This window comes from Balaenoptera acutorostrata, chromosome 3, assembly GCF_949987535.1.
Source record: "Balaenoptera acutorostrata chromosome 3, mBalAcu1.1, whole genome shotgun sequence".
In the NCBI taxonomy this organism is placed as follows: domain Eukaryota; kingdom Metazoa; phylum Chordata; class Mammalia; order Artiodactyla; family Balaenopteridae; genus Balaenoptera; species Balaenoptera acutorostrata.
The window spans coordinates 73,296,707-73,316,493 of record NC_080066.1 but is presented as its reverse complement, the minus strand read 5'-3'; the positions used below and the strand labels follow the sequence as shown (position 1 = coordinate 73,316,493).

The window sequence follows — 19,787 nt, the reverse complement described above, 5'->3', positions numbered from 1 at the left end:
GGAAAGGAGCACGTGAGGCTTATAGGGGCCTGAGTCTCCACCTCCTTATGCATGGGTGGGGAGAGCTGCAGAGAGGCTGTGTTCCTGCAGGTTGTCCCTACATTGAACAAGCCAATGCAAAGAGGTAAGAATGTCCCTTTCCTTGCCTGACCCGGCCTTACTTTTCTGAGTTAGGTCTCAGCATGGATACACTCTTCACTTTTAATCTTCTCTCCGGGACCTTCAGTTTTCTGAGCAAGTTTTCATCCCCAGGAAAAGCTTCAAAAGCTCTCCCTCCTGTACTGAAGAGACTTGAGAGACATAACATCCAACTGCCATGCGTGGTCTGCGTTTGGATCCTGATTTGAACAAACCGAGTATAACAGGACACCCTTAAGAAAAGCAGGGGCATGTGACTCCAGAATGTGTATCCAGATGATAATAAGTAATTATTCTTGATTTTGTCAGGTGTGATAATGGCACAGTGGTCATAGTAAAAAGAAACTCCCTATCAGAGATTCCTGCTGAAGAATTTATGAGGTAAGTCAGTCTGAAGTTTGCTTTAAATTACTTCAAAGCTGGGTAACAGGTACGTGGAATTCACTCTACCATTCTCAATACTTTTGTGCAAGTTTTGAAAATCCCCCATAACAAAAAGTTAAAAACAGAAAGTCTCCCTCTTTTAAATCTCTGTAATCTCCTTCCCTTTAATCTCCATTTGACAGCTCCAGGTTCCTGACACCAAGCTGGGCTCATCCCCAGCCCTCCAAATTCTGCCTAGTACCTTCCCCACAAGGCTACAGCTTGGAGGGGAGTGTTGGGGGCAAGACCTCCCCCCCGAGAATGTTTCTGCCCTCTGCCACCCCTCTTACCCTTCCTCAGTCAGTGTTCGTCTCCCTCCTGTTTTCTGGAATATTAGGTACCCCTGTTTTCTCACTCACCATGGCCTTCCTCACCTCCCAGTTGGTTGGGGCCCCATCTGTCCCAGACACTGAGTCTTTTATTCAGGGGTTGTCTTGTCCTTATCTGTCACCTCCCTCCAGAGCCAGAGCACAGTCAGTGTTTGTTCAATGAACTGGCCTCTTCTGCTCCTCAAATATGCCCACTGCTGGGTCTCCTCTCCAGGGCAAAGAATCTTCTCCACCGGCCAAGAGTTTCACAGACAAAGCAGAAAAGGCCATTCAGTTCCACAGACATGTACAGAGGCTGCCAGTGGGGGTGGGAGCTGAGCACCCAGCCCCCTCCCACCAGGGCCCACAGCACCGCCTGATGGAGTGAGGTGAGAAGTCGCCACCTTCAAGATCACCTGGAGAGGTGGGTGGGTGGTACGGGGAAGGGGTTCACAGAGGAGACTCTGGCTTCTGCTACCATTATTACTCTGCTCCATCCCTTCACTGCCAGCATCCTGCATCTGCAGAATCACTGGTTACCACGTTATCACGCCATCTCCACCCTTCCCCACGCAAAAGGGTAATCGTGTGCAGCATGCCTCTGCCTCAGAGCAGGGACAGACTGCTGCCTTCTCCAGGCGCCGACTCTCCAGCCTCCTTGGGAATCGCTATTCAGGAAGATGTCACACGCTCACCCTGCCCTCCCCAGGATTTGCCCAGAGCACAGAGGCTGACCTTTCATTCACAGCCTGGTGAATGAAAGGATCCTCTGTGACGGTAGATGGGCCCACCCACAGAGCGGCGCCCCCCAGGTCTTTGTCCGTCTAGGTACCAACGAAACACCCCATCCCGTCACCATCAGCCCTGCCCTGCCCTGTCCTTGATGTCTCTGTTAAAATGCCAGCTGTGGGCGTGTGGGGAGGAATCCAGCAGGTCCTCTGGCTGGGCATTCCACAGGCTTCCTTGGGCTCCCCTTGGCATCAGGTTCTGCTGCCAAAGGGTGATGGGAGTTGGACCAGCCAGGTGACAGAGGAAGGTCACAATCTCCTCTGATTTCCCTGAAAGACTTGGGGGGCATTTTTCACTTCACTTCACTTTGTCTTTGGAAACTCTTAGTACATAAAAGAGTCTGTTCATAAAACATCTAAATGACAAGTTGTTACCCACGACTGGACATGAACACAGAGAAGACGATTCCACTACTGTGAGGAAAACCACTTAGGGTTCTGACCCCAGCTCTGGGGCTGACTGGCTGGGGGACTCTAGACAAATCCTGTCCTGTAAAATCCTGTAAAAAGAGGGTGTCGGGTGGCTCACGTCTGAGGACCCCCCAGTATGGACAGTGTGAAGCTGATGCCAGGATTCTAAAATAACCACTTCTCTCTCCCTTTTCCCAGTCTCCCTAATTCAAATCATCATCCACATCTTTCTACTTCATTGAATTTTATTTCGACCTTCACAAGAAAGTTTGCCCTGAGTTGCTCAATCAGGGGCTTCATTTCCTTAGGAAACCTGTTGACTTGGCCAAAGGGACCTTTAATCTTTGCAGTGCCTTATGCCAAATGGGTACATCATGTCCTGTAACAGGGCAGGAAAGTTCTTGGAGAGCTCGTAGATGGGTCTTTTGTATCAGTTCTTCCAGACAGGGTTTAGGGAACAGGGCTTTGCCATCTTCCATTGATTCCAAGATGCACATTTTTGGATCTCTGAAATCAGGACTTAACTCCCAAACAATGGCATCATATCCTTACTGTCGGTCTGAAGTGAAGGCAGGTGTTCCGGAAGATGACCACACTGATTCTGCCAGCCATCGGGGCCACCCAGCCTCAAACCGTTTGACGTTAGATTCTCTGCTCGAGGTTCTTTTGTTTTTGTTTTGTTGTTGTTGTTGTTGTTTTGTTTATTCACTTGTTTTGAGGTTCTTTTGGATCCCACTGATTGTGCAAATGCAGAAAGCAAACCTGCACGAGTACCACGGACCTGGGACTCCTATTCTCAGTGGAGGATTTTTCCATCCCTCTACCCAGTGTCAAGGTTGAGAGACACACGTTCCCTTGCCTCCCCTTCCTGCCTGGTGGCTTTATTTCCCATCTACCCTTTCCGTGAGGGTGTCCCAGCTTTGTATGTGGAGTCTCCTATTGAACTTCCCGTCTTGGGCTTTTTTTTTCTTTATTTTGGGGTCATAAAATAATGATGCATTTACATTTGATGAAAATATGCTTTCTTACAGTTGATGAAAAAAGTTTTTGTTACAAATATTATATATGATATTTGAAGTGATCCAGCATGCAAATAGAATTAGAGGTAGGATTTTAAAGAAATGGTTTCATGGGATCACAACCTCATGCCTCATCCTAAACCACTCCCCATCTGTGCTGCTCACTGGGCATCCCTGCCCCCGCCAGCACGTCAGGCCGTTGATTGCCTGGCACCCATCACGGCTCCCCATGACTCTTGGGATGAAGGCAGAGCTCTTTAATACGGCAAAGCCCTGCTGGTCCTGTCTTCTCTCCAGCCACATCCACACCATACTCTATTCTCTCCCCTCCAGCTTTCTTTCTGTCTGAGCAATTTCAGCTCCCAGGCCCCCTCCCAGCACAGAGCCCTGGCATGACAGCTCTGTGGGAGCACTACCTTCTCCCTGGTTTGCTTAGCTGATCTCAGCTCCAGCATCACCACCTCAGGGATGCCTTCCCTGCCTAGATCATCCCCCACTGCAGGCTCCTGCAGTGCTGCATCCTTCTCTTTCATTGCATAGGTCCCAGCTGCAGTTCTACCTTTGTAGAATGTTCTTGATGAATGTTGGAATCGTTACTGGACTGCAAATTTCGTGAAGGCAGGAAACATGCCTGTTTTCACTCAACATTGTATCCCTGGGGCCAGGCTGAATGCCTGGCAGTAGATAGGTGCTTAAAAATTCTTTGTGAGTGCATAGATGGATGTGTCTAGGTGTGACCTGCCCCACAGCAGAGAGTAAACTCTTGGAGACTAGGGCAGTTAGGGGAAGCAGAAGAAGCAACAGACATCATCAGAAGGTCTCCACTTTTGCCACTATTGTGACCTTGGGCAAATCCCATCCTCTCTGTTTCCTCAGCTCCAAATTGGGAATAACACCTACCCCACCTATCTGACAGGGGGGTTTTGTGAGTCTGTGAAGGCACTTTGAAATGATACGATCTGTTCCCTCACCCCCAAGCTTCTAGCACAGCACTGGGCCCACACTCCACACTCTTTCTCTGTGAGCTAGTTGGCTGGCCCCTCCTCCGGGAAAAGGGAGACAAGATGATCCAGTCCTCAGGGAGGGGTGCGCATGGCTTGAGGTCAGGAAGGGAGCACTGAGCCTTGGGCTCCCCAATCTTAATGTCCACCCTCTTCAGACCTTAGGGACATGAGAAAAGGAACCTGCTTGTTGAGTCCTTTCTGGCCTTCATTCCCAACACGAGATTGGAGCCCTTAGCCAGAGGCGGGAAGTGGAGAAGGGCGAGATGCTGCCCCTTCCCTCCTATTCTGCAGGTGATCTTCAGACAGGGACACAGCTGGATGGGAACGATAAACTGCGCGCCTTCTAGGACACACTTCTTAGGACAATTGCCTGAAGGTATAAGACTTCCACCTGACTTGGCAAAATACATGAAAGTGCTTACTTTACCTCTGGGATCTGAACTTTAATATTAACGTGGATTTTTACAGTAAAGCCTATTTCTTCCCATATACTTCATCTTAGAGTCGGGCATCCTGGGTTTCTGTTTCATCTGTATCAACTAGCTATGAATGAACCTAAGTCATTTTCCCTCTCGAGGTCAATTTCCTCTTCAGTTACATGGAAATGACAGTAACAACAATGATAATACCACCTATCTTCCTGTCTCACAGGTTCCTTTAAGGATCAAAGCCATAAATGCTTGGTAGGTGAAAAGTCAATATAAATGAAAAGTAATCTTTTCTCTGTGCATTCAGAATCCCTCCTTCAGCAGCAGGAAAGCACCAAGCCAACTGACTATTATCCCTAGTTAACTAGAATGTTACCCAAGACCTGCAATCTATAAGGCGGGAAGTGAGATGTGAACAAATCCATTATCACAAATCAGTTATCAAGTATCTCTCCAGGGCCAGCCATCCTCCCTCTGTAGGAGGGTACACTGAGGGGTGTTCATCCTCAATCGTTTTAACAGCTTAGCTGCCTTGCCAGCCACCCTCCCAGAAAACCAGCCTGGTGAGAGGAGGTACAGAACGGATAACTAGCTAGCCCCTCCACGATTCTGGATTGTGGGAAGGGGGTGGAAGGCTATGCTACAGACACACACCCCTGCAGGAGAATTCTAGTCGATGCCCCGGCAGGGCAGTTGGGAACAGGCTTCAGCAAACCATCCAGGATGCATTACTGACTCGATTCTGGTGCTCAGAGCTTCAAGCTGGCCTAGACTTCCTCACTGCATGATCTGTTGAGCAGCTCCCCTAGGCACTCACTGGAGTCCTGGCAACACACGGAGCTGGGGCTGTCCACGCTCCCACTCTCCAGCTGGAAGCCGCCCACCAGTTCCTGCAGCCACTGTAAGTCTGCCAAGAGCTCCTGCCCCAGGGCTTCAAACTGCGCCTGCAGATGGTCCAGTTTCCTGGCTGTGCTCCTGAGGCGGGACCCCGTGGCCCGGATGTCCTCTCGCAGGAGCTTCTTCGAGGACTGTACTTTGCGGAACTCGTACCTGAGCTGGGACAGGTCATGCTGGGCTCTCTCACTCTCCTCCTGGTACCAAGCCTCCTTCTCATTGTAGATGGAGACCAAGGTCTCCACATCGTCCTGGATGGTGTCACGGGCCCCCGCCAGGGCCCGGCATCCCTGGTCCATCCGAGCCACGTCCTCAACCACACAGGCAAAACGCTCGAAGTTGACATAGGTGTTGTCGGGGGGCATGCTTGAGTGGCATTTGAGGGTGTACTCTCTCAGGCGCTCAGTCTTCAGCTGGGCGGGCTCTGCCTTGCGCTGTTCAGGGGTTCTGATCACTCCTTTGGACTAGGGGGTGTTTAGACAGAAGGGCCAGAGTTACTTGGACGTCTGCTCCAAGGGCAGTCCAAGGTGCAGGCAGACGGCACACGAGCAGCCTCTTTGCATTCACTGCATGCGCCAGGCTACGGGCGGACCAGGGCGGAATGATCACCCACACAGACCGTAAGAAAGGTCAGATCGAGGAGGACGGGTGCTGCCTGCACACTCATTTCAGGGCAGGGTGGTCCACAGCCATTAGAGAGGGTCTCCACACGCATAGCATTTAAGGGTGCTCGCACAGACAAGCAGGCTAGAGCCAGGATTCTGCAGGCATCCACTCAAGGGCAGAAGCATACGAGGCCATGGCTGATGCGGGGAAGCTGAGGGCTTCTCTCCCTCATGGCCAGTGGGCTCCCTGGGCCTTGGCAACACTCGGCAAGCTGAGCTAGGAGGCAGCCCACCAGACTCCCTAGCTCTGTGGTCTGGGCCCAAACCTGGAGGGCCCCTGGCCTTCCCCATCCTTCAACAAGCAGATGAACCTGGCCTTCTCCAGAGCACTCCAGTCCTCCCTGCCCTCCATCTCCCGTGGGCCTCTGCCCCTTCTCATCTGTACCCTCAGATCATCCTCGCCAGCTCTCCCATTTAACAATTTCAGGGAATGGGAAGTCTGGTGACATCCCTGGGAGCACACATCTCATCAGTCAGCAGAACTAGGGCCAGAATCCCACTCTCCTGATTCCTATCCTGCCAAAGTGCTTTTCATTGGCACTTTACTGTGCCTAGACTGCAAGGCCCTCTGAAAACCCAGCAGCTGGAAGCCCAGTTACAAGGCGAGTTAGGCAGGGAGTCACCTTTGTGTCCCCACCCTCCCCACCCTAAGGAGTGGCTACCTCTCTCTCCCAGCAGGCCTCCCCCTCAGAGCCCCACTCCCTGAAGTCTCCAGGGGCCTGAGGAAGCCAGTGACCTGTTTGAGTGTCACCCTTTACTCAGAACTTCAAAAGTCAGAAACAAGGACCCCTGGTTACAAAGTTGAGGTTTTTTAACTGTCATTGATCTCTCTCTACAACTGAGGAGTCCTGATTTCTGCCTTGAGAATGACAGTGACATGTCCTCTGACAAAGAACCCTTTGTAAGATGGGTCCAAAGAAAAAGGAGTTCAACTGACATTTGTGAAGGTTTCATTTCATAAGTCACCTGAACACGTGAAATAGAAACTTAAACTTGTAGACCTATTTGAACAAGCCCAGACCCTTGGAAGCCCCCAACTAGCTTTCGTCTGTGCTTGAGGGTCAGTGTTTCAAGCAAAGGCCTTTCCATAGGTCCCCTGCATCCGGCCGCCCCAGGCAGCCCTGGCGACAGAGCAGGGACCTGCTCACTGGAACTCATCACTGTGCCCTTACCGTGATCCAGGGGTGTCTGAGAGCCTCTTGGATCGTGAGCCGTTTCCTGCAACGAGGATCAGAAAACAGTGATGATCCATGAGAAGCTGAGAGCAACAGTCTCCATTTTCACTCTTCCTAGACCTCCTTTTTGGCATTCTTCAACCACTGCCATCAAACTAGAATAATAAGGGATGCAGAGGTGGCTGCATTCTCTGCATTCCAGAGAAAGTGGTCCAGGAAGACACCTCAATAAAATGACATCACATAAACCCTCATCTTTGGTCCCAGAGTTGAAGGGGCCAACACCACACTATGGAAGAGTCATAAATGCTCTCCACTGCAAAACCTTTGGTCTCTGTTTTTCTGTTTGCCTCCCAGATCCACTCTCTGCCCTTCCCTGCTCTGTACCCACATAGGGTGATCCCACCTAACACTGATCTTCAATAGGGAAATCGGGCCCCTGCACTTTAGAGGACCCTGCTCTGCCTCTCTCTAAAATCTGTGGGACCAAGAGGACATGGTCTTCTAAAGTCTGTGGACCTTACCCCTGCCTCATCTAGGCCATGCTCTGGGCACCCAGCACCCTACAAGTCCTTGCCCATCTCCTTCTTTGATCGCACAGCCACGGGGCTCACCCTGGGCCCTGCAGAAGGTGTGGCATTAGCAGGTCTCCTATTTTCCCACTGTTCTGACCCCTCTGGGCCCACTTCCGCCCACTCCCATCCTGAACTGACTTGAAAACCCTGCCACTTTCCTTTTTGAATCCTAGTTCCAGGTGCCTTTGGGACAGACTGCAAAAGATAATGAGCCCTAGAGAAACCCAGGCTGACTTATACACACACACACACACACACACACACACACACACACACACACACACAGAGTTATTTGCATTCAGCAGGAGAAGAAACCAGAACGACTTGAGGAAACAAGATGAATGCCAAGTCTTGACCAGTCCACACTCCTCAGCACCTGCCCAGATTAGACCACAATGGTCGATGATAGCCCATGGCAAAGCAGGGACAGACGGACACGTCTTTGGGAGAGGTGGCAGGAGAGGGTCAGTACCTGAGAAGTGCCCTTCTCTGTCCTCTTACCGGGTCTCTTTAACCAGAAGCTTCCGAATGAAGTCCTTGGCCAGCTCGCTGGTCTGGCTGAAGAACTCCTCATCAAAGTTGTAACTCACTGCTGTGATATTTGCCAGTGTGTCCTGCTTCGTGTCTCCCAGAAAAGGGGATGCTCCACTGAGGCTGGGCACACAGAGAGGAAACACGTGAGTGTGGGAAAGTAGATGAAAGCGGGGGTGACGGACTCAGGGAACCCTGACTCGTACTGCTGCGTGGGCATGGGAGGCTCCCCGCAACCCTGCTGCCCCCTCTGGGGGGGCCAGTCAGCAACTTTTCAAATGAGTCCAATTCAATACACTTTATGGAGCCCCTGTGACAGAGGGAAGTACCTGTGAGACAGAGAAACCGTGTCTTCAAGGGACTCGAAAGAGGAGGGGAGACAAACAGAGAGCCCTGGCTCTTCATAATCCCCAGCAGAGCACAGAATAAAATAGAAGGCCAGACAAAGGGCTGGGGGAGCACAGGACAGAGGGGAGGTCCAGAGCAGGCTTCACGGGAGAGCTGACATTTGCATCAGTTGTGTCCTGAAGAATGAAGAGGTTGTCAGCAGTCACAGAAGGAGTTGGAGGGTCTTCTAGGCTAAGGGAGCAGCTTGAGCAAAGCCTGAGAGGTGGGGCAATAGCTGGGCCGTTAGGGACCGGAAGGGTGAGTGATGTTCCCCTGCAGGGTTTGTGGGGAATGTGTTGTTCAAATAGCGACTCCTGAATCTACTGTCTCCTGACGCATATTCCAGGTGTGCCATTGTCCCAGAGGCCCCTGTGCCCTACGCCAACCCTCCACGCGCTCCCTGCCTTGATTAATGATGTCACTTCGTGAACGTACCCAAGCTAGAAACACAGCAGTCATCTTTGACTCTTCCTCCCGTTCCCTCACCGTTTCTATTGGTGCCATTTCCTAAATACCTCTTAAAGGTCATCCCTACCTCCACTGACACTTCCTTGGGATAGTGAAAGCAAGGTACCTTGGAAAAAAATCTGATATTTCAATCCTGGATTTGAATCCCAGCTCTGTCACTCATGTATGAACCTAGGAGAGTTACTCAACCTCTGAGCTGCAGTTTCCTCATCTGTAAACTGAAGAAAATAAAAGTCTCCACCTCACATGACTGTCGTGAATAAATATATATAAAATGTTGAAGAATAAATATATATAGACTGTTCCGTGCAATCCTGGCCCATACTAAGAACTCTGGAATTGATGGCCATTATTATCGTCATTGTTAGCACACAAAGAACCCTCTATGACTCCCTGTTTTCTATAGAATCACATCTAAACTGCTGAGCAAGGCTTCAGAAGTTGGTCCACACATTCCATATATTTCACCACACTTACCAAGCTCACTGCTCCCTTCCTCGGCTGGGACAGCCCTTCCTTCCCTTTCCACCAGGAGAATTCATCTCATTCCTTCTAGCCCAGTTCAAATCAATCTCTCTCATTTCTCTGTCTCCCCCTCCCCCTCTCCCATTAAACCTTCTGCAGTCCCAGCAAACCAGTGGCTCTCCCATCTGTGTCTCACAAAGCCATGTTCATACCTAAAGGATAACCTTGGTCCCACTGGGTAAGAGTTCGCCGTCTGGTGTCTCCCACACACACAGGGAGCTCCAGGCAAGCGGGACAGATTCTCCTTCACGTAGTATCCTGAGTGCCTGGCACAGTGCCCGCCATGGAGCAGCCAGTCAATAACCTGTACGGAATTCAATGAGCTACAAGAAGATTGTGTGCCCTGGAGACACTGGAATTCCATACTCTTTTAATATGGAAACCAGAGTTCTGAAGATATCAAGGTGTCAAGAGTCAACATCTGAATATTCTGGCTCTAAGCTGGAACTATACAGCAATGCAGCAAATTCTCTCTCTCTGCAAGTTCCTCCTTCAGATTCCTCCAGGGCTTTTAAAAAATACTGATGCCCAGACCCGACTCCTAGCGATTCTGATTTCATAGATCTGGAGGGGGGCCTGGGCCACAGTAGATATTGAAAGGTCTGATGTGCAGCCAGGGTTGAGACCCTCTGCTGTAGCTCGGGGGACAGGATGGGCGGGGCGGGGGGGGTTGTCTACCACATCGCACAGAGCTCCCAGTCCAAGGGGAGTCAGAGGGATGCTTTACAGGGATGTTGAGAGAGTTGAGGGCTGGTGCCCCATCCTTCATCCCGTCTGGCTGTGGGCTGCCTCTTACCCAGAGTGACATAAAAATACCATTTTCCAGGAGTGCTGTGAGAGGAAACAGTTGGGAAGTACGGATGAAATGAACACCAACTAATCAGCCGTGTCTGTGTCTGAGCAGTGCCGGGAAGTTTGCACGTCGGCTTATTTAACCCTCACAACACACCCGTGGCAGGAAGTTTGTGATTCCTACTTTTCTGATGAGAAAAACAGGCCCAGAGATTAAGTCTCTGCCCCAGGCCACAGAGATGGAAAGTGACAGGTCCACTACCGGATGCAGGAAATCTCTGCTGAAGCACTTAATACTTCAGAGACAGAAAAGAGAGACTCTGGGGAAAAGGGAAGAGAGAGAATGTGAGAGCAAAAGGGATCTCGAGAGAGGCAGGGGAAAAGGCAGAGAAAGAAGAGGCAGGGTCAGGAAGGGCATGGCAGCTTGAGGGCTGTCCCAAGGCTTCGGAGTGAAAACTGACATTTTCACAGGAAACCTGGGTCTGGGTGAGGCTGAGCGGTGGATCCCCGACCACAGGAGGGATGCAGACACAGGATGGAGGGCTGCAGGCTGCTCTCCTGGGTTCCTGCCCAACCCCAAGCCCAGGGTCAAATGTATGAAATGGAGCTGAGAGCACTTAGCCTCAGGTTTGCTGTGTGGCTCTAACACATCTGGTCATGGTGGGCACTCAGGAAATGTCAGTCTGTCTGTCTGCCTGCCCCCTCTCATCCCTCCCGCTCCCCCTGGATCTGAGCAGGGTCAGAGCCCCGGGATCAGTAATACTCACAGGATGTAGGTGATGACGCCGATGCTCCTGTAAAACAAAGAACAGTCAGGTCAGGGCTGCGTGGCTGTCAGCCCAGACCACAGAGGGACTCCCCACACGGTTCTGAGGGCCCTTGCACGGCAGCCCCTGGATGCCATCTCAAGTCCCACGCCCCCCCCCCCCGCCCCCCCACTCCGCTCTTCAGCAGCAGCCTGGGACTTGTTTGGAGTCATCAAGCTCTGGACGTTGAGTCCAAGGACCCAGGTTCAAGATCAGACCCCTGCACATGCAGGCTGCGATGATCACCTCTGAGCCTCTTTCTCCTCTTAAAATGAGGATAATGATAACTACCTCACAGGACCACTGGGAGGATTTTAGAAAACCACGTGATCAAGCTGCTTAGCCAACTGTAAAGCATGGTTCACATGAAATGAGCCCCATCTGTGCAGAGAATCCATCACTGCAGTTATCCCCCCGGCCCAGCACAGCACCTAGAACATAAGAGGCTCCCGGTGATCACTTGCTTGACTGACGGAATGAGCTACTGTCACTACCATCTTTATCATGGCTGCAGCAGGCCTCGGGTGAGCCTGCACCTCCAGCCTCACCTCTCCCCTTGTTCTCTGCCTCGGCCGTGTGCTAACTGGCCGCAGGTCCAGCACACCCAGAGCAGCCAGAGGCTCTGAAAGGTCGGTGTGAAGGAAGAGGTTTTCACGGTCAAGGGGGATGTCAGCCAGAGCCGGGGTCTGGGCCACCTGGGCGGCCTGTACAACTTACCACATGTCAGCCTCCAGGCCCAGGGGCTCATAGTTCACAATTTCTGGAGCTGAAAGAAGCCATGTTGAAGAGTCAGCAGGGGTATGAAAATGAGAAGAGATGATCGTAAGGAATTTTAGGGAATTGGGTGCCAAATGTTTCCATCCTGAATCCTCACTAAGGAAAATCAGAGAGGCAGACGGGGTTAATCTGGGTCTAAGGATTTTGAGGAAGGGAGTTGCCTTTTATCCTGATAGTGAGAAAGACAGGACAAAGGGACTCCTGGAAAAGGAAGAGGAGGGTGGGGAGAGGAAGACGCAGGAGGGGACAACGGGGCCTAGAACAAAGCCTGCTTTAGAACTCTCTGCTGGAAACCAGTCAGGTCAGCGCTGGAAGGTGATGGAGGAGAAAAGGAGGCAGAGAGGGAATCCACACTCCTCTGAGTCTGTCTGAAAGAGGGCAACTCCCACCTGAGGAGCAGGAGGACATTCTGGTGGCCACTGAGGTGAGGAGCCTGAGGTGCCCGAGGGGCATCCAGAGGAAGATGTCCAGGAACAGGCTGGGAATTGCAGGTGGGGATGAGGTGGACCAGAGCCGTCACACAGGCGGAAACAGGAGCCGTGCGAATGCTGCCATGACCAGGAGAAGGTGCAGAGTCTAGGAAAGAAGACTCTACCCGGGACAGAAGAGGACCAAATGGTGCCTGGTGATCAAGCCCATAAGCCCCGGAAAGCAAGTGTTGAATTTCACACTCACTGCAGTGCCCAGAGAGTGCTGAGTGTGGGCAATGGAGATAAGGGTGCAGACGACTCTTTAAAAAAGCTTGGTGATGAAATAGAGAAGAAAGAGAGGATGATAACTAGAGAAGGGAGAGGGATTGAGACTTTTTAACCACGAATGGAAAAAGGTGGGGAGGGGCTTCCCTGGTGACGCAGTGGTTGAGAGTCTGCCCGCTAATGCGGGGGACACGGGTTCGAGCCCTGGTCTGGGAAGATCCCACATGCCGCGGAGCAGCTAGGCCCGTGAGCCACAACTACTGAGCCTGCGCGTCTGGAGCCTGTGCTCCACAACGGGAGAGGCCGTGATAGTGAGAGGCCCGCGCACCGCGATGAAGAGTGGCCCCCGCTTGCCACAACTGGAGAAAGCCCTTGCACAGAAACGAAGAACCAACACAGCCAAAAATGAATAAATAATAATTAAAAAAAAAAAAAAAGAAAAAAGTGGGGAGTGGGAAAGGCTAAGTTTGTTCATCTAGAATAATATCAAAACCTCTGCATCTATAGGATGTGCCCCCATCCCACCCTCCCAGATGCAGGGAACCACTCTCCTGGCTTACTTTTCAGCTTCCTAAAAATGATGCCATACTGCATGTGATCTACTGTCACTTGACTTTTTTTCCCCACTCAACATGATGCTTCTAGCATTCACTGAATGTTCATCCATGGTTTTTCACCTTCACTGCTATATAATAGTCCATTGTGTGACTATAGATCATCTTCTAGTCATTCTCTTGGTGATCATTTGGATGGTTTCCACTTCTTTTATTCTTTTATTATATTATTATCTTTTATTGGAAAAACATTGCTATGAAATTTTTTGTACCTGTCTCCTGAGACCCACATGAAGGACTTTCTCTAGGACAGTGATATTCAAAGTGCAGTCTGCAGGCAAACAGTCTGCAGACTGTCACTGGTCCTGACAAGATATGTACAGAAATTGACAGTAAGCATTTAGAGACTTGCATAGCAATTTGACATTGCTGGGACACTCAAACTGTGATCACTTTTCTAGGAATTTATTTTTATTGTATCTTACTGAACAAGCAGTCCAGGATAGACTTTTTTTTTCAAGTGGTTCACCATAGAGAGTTTGAGGAGCACAACTCACTTTCTTTTCTTTTTTTTTTTTTTTAAATGGTTTGTGAAGTTTTGTGCTGGAGATTTCTTTCTTTTTTTTTTAAATTTTATTTATTTATTTATTTATTTATTTATGGCTGTGTTGGGTCTTCGTTTCTGTGCGAGGGCTTTCCCCAGTTGCGGCAAGCGGGGGCCACTCCTCATCGCGGTGCGCGGGCCTCTCACCATCGCAGCCTCTCTTGTTGCGGAGCACAGGCTCCAGACGCGCAGGCTCAGTAATTGTGGCTCACGGGCCCAGTTGCTCCGCGGCATGTGGGATCTTCCCAGACCAGGGCTCAAACCCGTGTCCCCTGCATTGGCAGGCAGACTTTCAACCACTGCGCCACCAGGGAAGCCCACAACTCACTTTCTAGTGCTCATCTGCTCGATATACATACACACTCATTTCTGTCCTTCAGGTGCTTTTGTTTGTCCATTTTCATCTGTGTTTTTCATCTTTTCTTGTCTTTTTTTTTTAAATCGCTTTTTGTTAGTTTTCTTATTGTTTTTTTCCCCAACTTCTATTTTTGTAATGGCTACCCCTGAGACTTTACTATGAATATCAAATAAGTTCTAACATAAATCAATATTTTGACCCTCCTCTAACAATACAAGAAACTTAGAACACTAATTTCAAGTACTCTGTCCTAGCTAACATTATTTTCTTCAGTTTCTAGTTCTTTTTTTCAATCCTACAATTAAAGCTTCATCATCACCATCATCGTTATCATTATTTAGGAAAGAAAATAATTATATTTGCCTAATGTTTTACTGATTTCTTTGCTCCTATTACTGCTTGCATTGAGAACTCCCTTCAGAGTCATTTTCCTTAATTCAGAAATACATCTTTTAGCAGTTCCACTAATGAAGGTCTACTGGAGGTTAACTGTTTTTATTGTTTTGTCTTTTTTGTTGTTGTTCTTTTTTGTTTTTGCTTTTTTTCTGAATCTCTTACCTTCATTCTTGAAATATAGTTTCTCCACAGTTATGGGGTTTTTATTTTTCCTCAGCTCTTTGGAGATTATATTCTATTGGACATTGGTTTCCATTGTTGTTTTGAGAAGTATGCTGTCAGTCCAGTTATTGGTTTTTGTTTGTTTATTTTTGTTTTTTGTAGGTAACCTGTCTTTTCTCTCTGGCTGATTTTTAAGATCGTCTCTTTGTATCTGGTGCCCTGTACTTTAACTATAATGTGTCTAGGTATAGAGTTTTTTTCTGATTGATATACATTGTCCTTTCTGTATCTGGGGATGCATGTTTTTACATTAGTTCTGAAAATTCTCAGCCGTTCTATTCAGATATTGCTCCTGTATTGTCTTTATTCCCTCACCCAGGAATCCAAATAGACCTATGTTAGGCTTCTTATTTTAAACTTATTTCACTTATCCTCTCTTTAATATTTCTATATCTTTGTCACTCTGTGGTATTCTAGCTGATTTTTTCCAGCTCAGTCTTCCAATTCTTTAATTCTCTCCTCAGCTGTGTATAATCTGCTGTTTGCCCCATCCACTGAGTTTTAAATTTCAATGAGTATATACTGAATTTCTTAAAGTTCTATCTGGTTCTTTTAAAAATTTGCCTGGTCATTTTTGAGTCTCTTGTTGCCTGCTCATGCTTATGAGTCTACCTGTTATTTCTATATACATTCCATTTATTTTATAGTCAACATCTGATAATTTTAATATCCTACATCCTTGAACATCTAAATCTTGCTAGTCTCTGATAAATGCTGATATGTATACTTGCCTTTAGGAGAGGTCCTCCTATTGAATATTCTTGTTGCTCACAGCTCCAGTTCTACGTTCATTTCACTCGATTTTCAAGGTAGGACAAGTGATGCTGAAGGACTTACTACATTTAAAGATTTATCTTACTTCCTATGAGTCCAGAATTGCATGAAAAATAATATTTTTTCTCAAGCATCCAGTTTTGTAGTGAGAGGACCTTTTGGAAGACCTGGTCCACCACACTCCCAGAAGCTGACACTTCTTAACCCTGGTCTCAGGTTAAAATTTCAAAGAATGGTGGGAATAGGGAAGAGTGGTTATAACCTGTGTTCAGAGATCTTGGGAAAAGGAAGTCATAATTTGGTCAGGGGCTTAGAGAAACCACCCTGTATAGCTGTAAGGTGCAAATAAGACCAGTTCTGGGCTGGAGCTGTGTCACACTGGCTCACAAGAGTCAACTGTGTGCATCTTTGCCCAACTCTGAATTCAGTGACAACATGTTGGTAGGTTGAAATTGGCAGATGCTATTCAACCTAATTAGAGTTGTATTCTGTTTTGTGTTGAGACCTGGTTGTTAGACATTTACCAGTATACCACTGGGAAAAACCCTCCACAGTCTGGCTCCGCCCATCAATATCCCACTGACACTGCCAGCCCGTGTAAACCCTCTGATCCATCTAGAGTGGGCAGTGAATGGTCGCTGATAAATGCACTCATTCTGGCCCTTCACCCCTGCTGCGGTACCTCTGAACCCAGGACGTGCACCTCCTCTACCCTGGCTCCTTCCCGACCCCCCTTAGATCCTCCCACACCCACAGCGCCAGCACTTTGTCCCTCACTGCCTCAAGGCCAGGACTGATCCCACTGACCTTGTGAGAGTGGATATCTTGTCCGAACAGTCTTTCAGAGCTGTCTATATCACTCCCTTTACACTTAACCACATCCTGTCTCGTGTCACCTTTTCCAGGACTGCCCTGAATTTCTAGTTGAACCATTTACTATCATTCAACACTTGCTATGAACTTAAATAAACATGCATTTTTACCACATATGTGAATGGCGGGCAGCAACTGCTATCTTGGACGAAGTTTGAGACTAGACACCTGCACCCCAGGTTCAAGTTGGCCCTGCCACCAACTCACTGTGTGACCCTGGGTGTGCCAGTCTGAGTGTGGCTTCTTTCCGTCACTGTGTCCCCAGTACCTAATATCTGTCATATAGTAAGTGGAGAATAACCATTGGTTGACCTTAAGTAAAATCCCCTAGCTCTCCAAGTCCACATTTAAACTAGATCAGGTGATCTGAAAACATCCTTTCAGCACTCTTATTTGATGGTTTGATGTCTTGTTCCCAAAACTAAATTGTACGCTCCTTGAGGGCAAGGTCTTCTTATAGAGACAACGTGGTCTAATGGAAAGAGCACAGGCTTTGATGTTGGATGTATCTGTTTTTGAATCTCTGCTCTACCACCTACCGGTTGCTTTGCCTTAAACAAGGCACTTGATGGACAATACATTTTAAGTCTGCTTCATTAGATCCTATAAGGATTAATTTAGACAATGTCTGTAGAGCACCAGGCATAGTGCCTGGCACACAGCAAGGTTTCCCTGCCAGGGGGTCTGTGGGGCCTCTGCAGTTTCATTCCACAGTGGCTGCAGAGCTGGTATGTGTGGCCTGAAAATCTATCAGGGTGGATGTTCTGACGCATCCCGTCTTCCTTTTTGATTAGACTGTGGTCAGAAGTTTGAGCTCCCAGGCTTTGAGGAGACCATTCCCTCCCTCCATCTCTAAGACCACTCCAACTCCCAAAGCAGAGAGGTGTTGGTTCTGAACTCTCATTCCTTTCCCCTCTGCAAAGCTGTTTCTTTATGACCATTGCCCCTCCCCCCAACCTGTGGTACAAGTCCCACCAGGCCTGGGCCAAGGCTGAGAGCCACAGAGGGAAGACAGAGCCGCCAGGGCTCTGCTGGAGCTGGGCCTCCTGTGCGTGAATGAAGGCCAGGCACACAGGAGAGGCAAGCAGGTGAATCTGGCATCTGGCAGATGATTTCCCTTCTGTTTTTCAGGAAATCAAAAGCTACTCCAGAAAAGGTTGAGTTTGTGGGAATGCAAGAGGGCGAGGTAATTTTAAATGTTCATAATCTCTTCTAAGAGCAGGCAGTAGAGCCAGCTCTGGGAGGATTTAACTCTGCAAAGGCCTCTAGCCCCACCTGGCCTCTCACTGCCCCACTGGGCACTCAAAGCCAGCACCTAGACCCTCATCCAGAGGCCAGTGAGACATTTCCTTCCCCACCCATTAGATTTCTAGGGGGTCTCCAAGGCATCATCTCTCAGCCCACAGGCCACAGCCCCAGACGCAGGGTTTGCTACTGGGATTTCTCTACCTCTTGATCCCAGATTCTCAGTTGGGAGAGAAACAGGCCTAAAACTCACCAACAAATTCTGGCGTCCCAAAAATGTTCTTAAATTCAACTCCATCTTCTATTTCATGAGCCAGGCCAAAGTCAATCAGCTTGATGTGTGGAATGGGAATATTCTTGTCCAACAACATAATGTTTTCTGGCTGGAGAACAAAAAAAGAGAAGAAAAGGGATAAAAGAAAAGATGGTAATTAAAGCCCTATTTCATGTTTTTGCTTTGGTTTTGGGGTGGGGTTTGGTGTTCTTTTTTGGGACACCAAAACCGCATAAACACTTTCTTGTTTTTGTGTCCTCAGTCTTCTCCTGTGAACTCAAAAACAGCCACAACGCCAAGGGCAAGGCCTGGGTTTTACCAAACCTGCTGCTGACAGCAGAACCAGACTCTGGCTTTAATCCTGTTTCTGTCTCTGAACGGCAGATCCCTTTAATGCAGTGCCTCTGTTTCCCCATCTGTCAAATGGGGTCAGGGAGATACTTGCAGCGTTTCCTGTAAACAAAACCACTGCCTCTCTGGGTGTATGTGGGTGGGGAGGGGCACTGCAACGTAGCCTCACTTTACACATGGCTTACTGACCTCCATCTTCCTGACCACCTCTTTCCCCTGGCCGGTCAGCTTCCTGTGGACAACACCCCCCTCCTCTAGACTAACGGTGTGGCTCACACTTCTCTACGTTTAACTAACATTGGCCCTCGGTGGGACACAGGAAAAAAACACCTAATTTCCAGGGAAAATACCAGCTGCCCAGACTATTCCCAGCCCAGTAAAACAGCTGCCAGATCTAACACAATAATGGGGGTGTGTGTAGGTGGGGGGACAGCCCCGCCCTGGCCTCACTCAGCCCAGGCTCCCAGTGAGGACAGAACAGGATCCTGAGCCTAGCCTTCCCACTCCCACCCAACCACTCAGGGCACTCAGTGGGTGAGCAGTCCCTCTGATTCATCTTCTTTCCTCCTGCTCCTTACCAGGACCATCCTAGATCCCATTCGAAATGGAATGCCTTGAAAACACACATCTACACAAAAACTGGTACACAAATGTTCACAGCAGCATATTCATAATAGTCCCAAAGTGGAAGCAACGTAAATATCCATCAACTGATGAGTAGGTAAACAAAATGTGGTACATCCATACAGTGGAATACTATTCAGCCATATAAAGGAATGAAGGCGGAGAAAAAAATAAAAAGGAATGACGTACTGATACATGCTACACCATGGATGAACCTTGAAAACATGGTGCTAAGTGAAAGATCAGTCACCAAAAACCGCAGATTATACGATTGCATTTATATAAGATATCCAGAATAGGCAAATCCACAGAAACAGAGTAGATAAGGAGTTGCCTAGGACTAGGGGATTGGGGAGTGACTGCTAATAGGTACGGGGTTTCTTTTGGGGGTGATGAAAATGTTTTAAAATTGATTGCAGTGTTAAGTTGTACAACTTTGTAAATTGTAGACTTTAAATGGGTGTATTACATGCTAGGTGACATATAAATCTCAATAAAGCGGTTTTAAATCAATAGATAAGTAAATAAATAAGTGTTTAAGAAAACTGAATGTCCCTGTTTCTCAAAGTACTGGAGAATTTCCCACCTTGCACTTTTGCTCTCATCATCTGCTCTACCTGGAAAGCCTCTGCTCAATCTCTGCCCATTGAAATCCTAGCCAGGCTTCAAAGGCTAACTCAGTCCACCTCTTCCTTGAAACCTT

General features: G+C 48.6%; 1 protein-coding gene across 1 annotated transcript in view; it reads right to left on the bottom strand.

The window, feature by feature from the left end:
- Positions 1–2,295: 2,295 nt before the first annotated feature.
- Positions 2,296–19,787, bottom strand: part of DAPK2 (death associated protein kinase 2) — a 119,251-nt gene continuing 101,759 nt past the window's right edge. Inside the window, exons 7-12 of the mRNA XM_057542677.1 lie at positions 18,089–18,218; positions 12,055–12,103; positions 11,299–11,325; positions 8,330–8,482; positions 7,251–7,296; positions 2,296–5,877 (exon numbers count right to left, since the gene is read on the bottom strand). Of these exons, the coding sequence (XP_057398660.1) occupies positions 5,287–5,877; positions 7,251–7,296; positions 8,330–8,482; positions 11,299–11,325; positions 12,055–12,103; positions 18,089–18,218 (996 nt within the window). The 3' untranslated portion in view covers positions 2,296–5,286. The remainder of the gene's footprint in view (positions 5,878–7,250; positions 7,297–8,329; positions 8,483–11,298; positions 11,326–12,054; positions 12,104–18,088; positions 18,219–19,787) is intronic.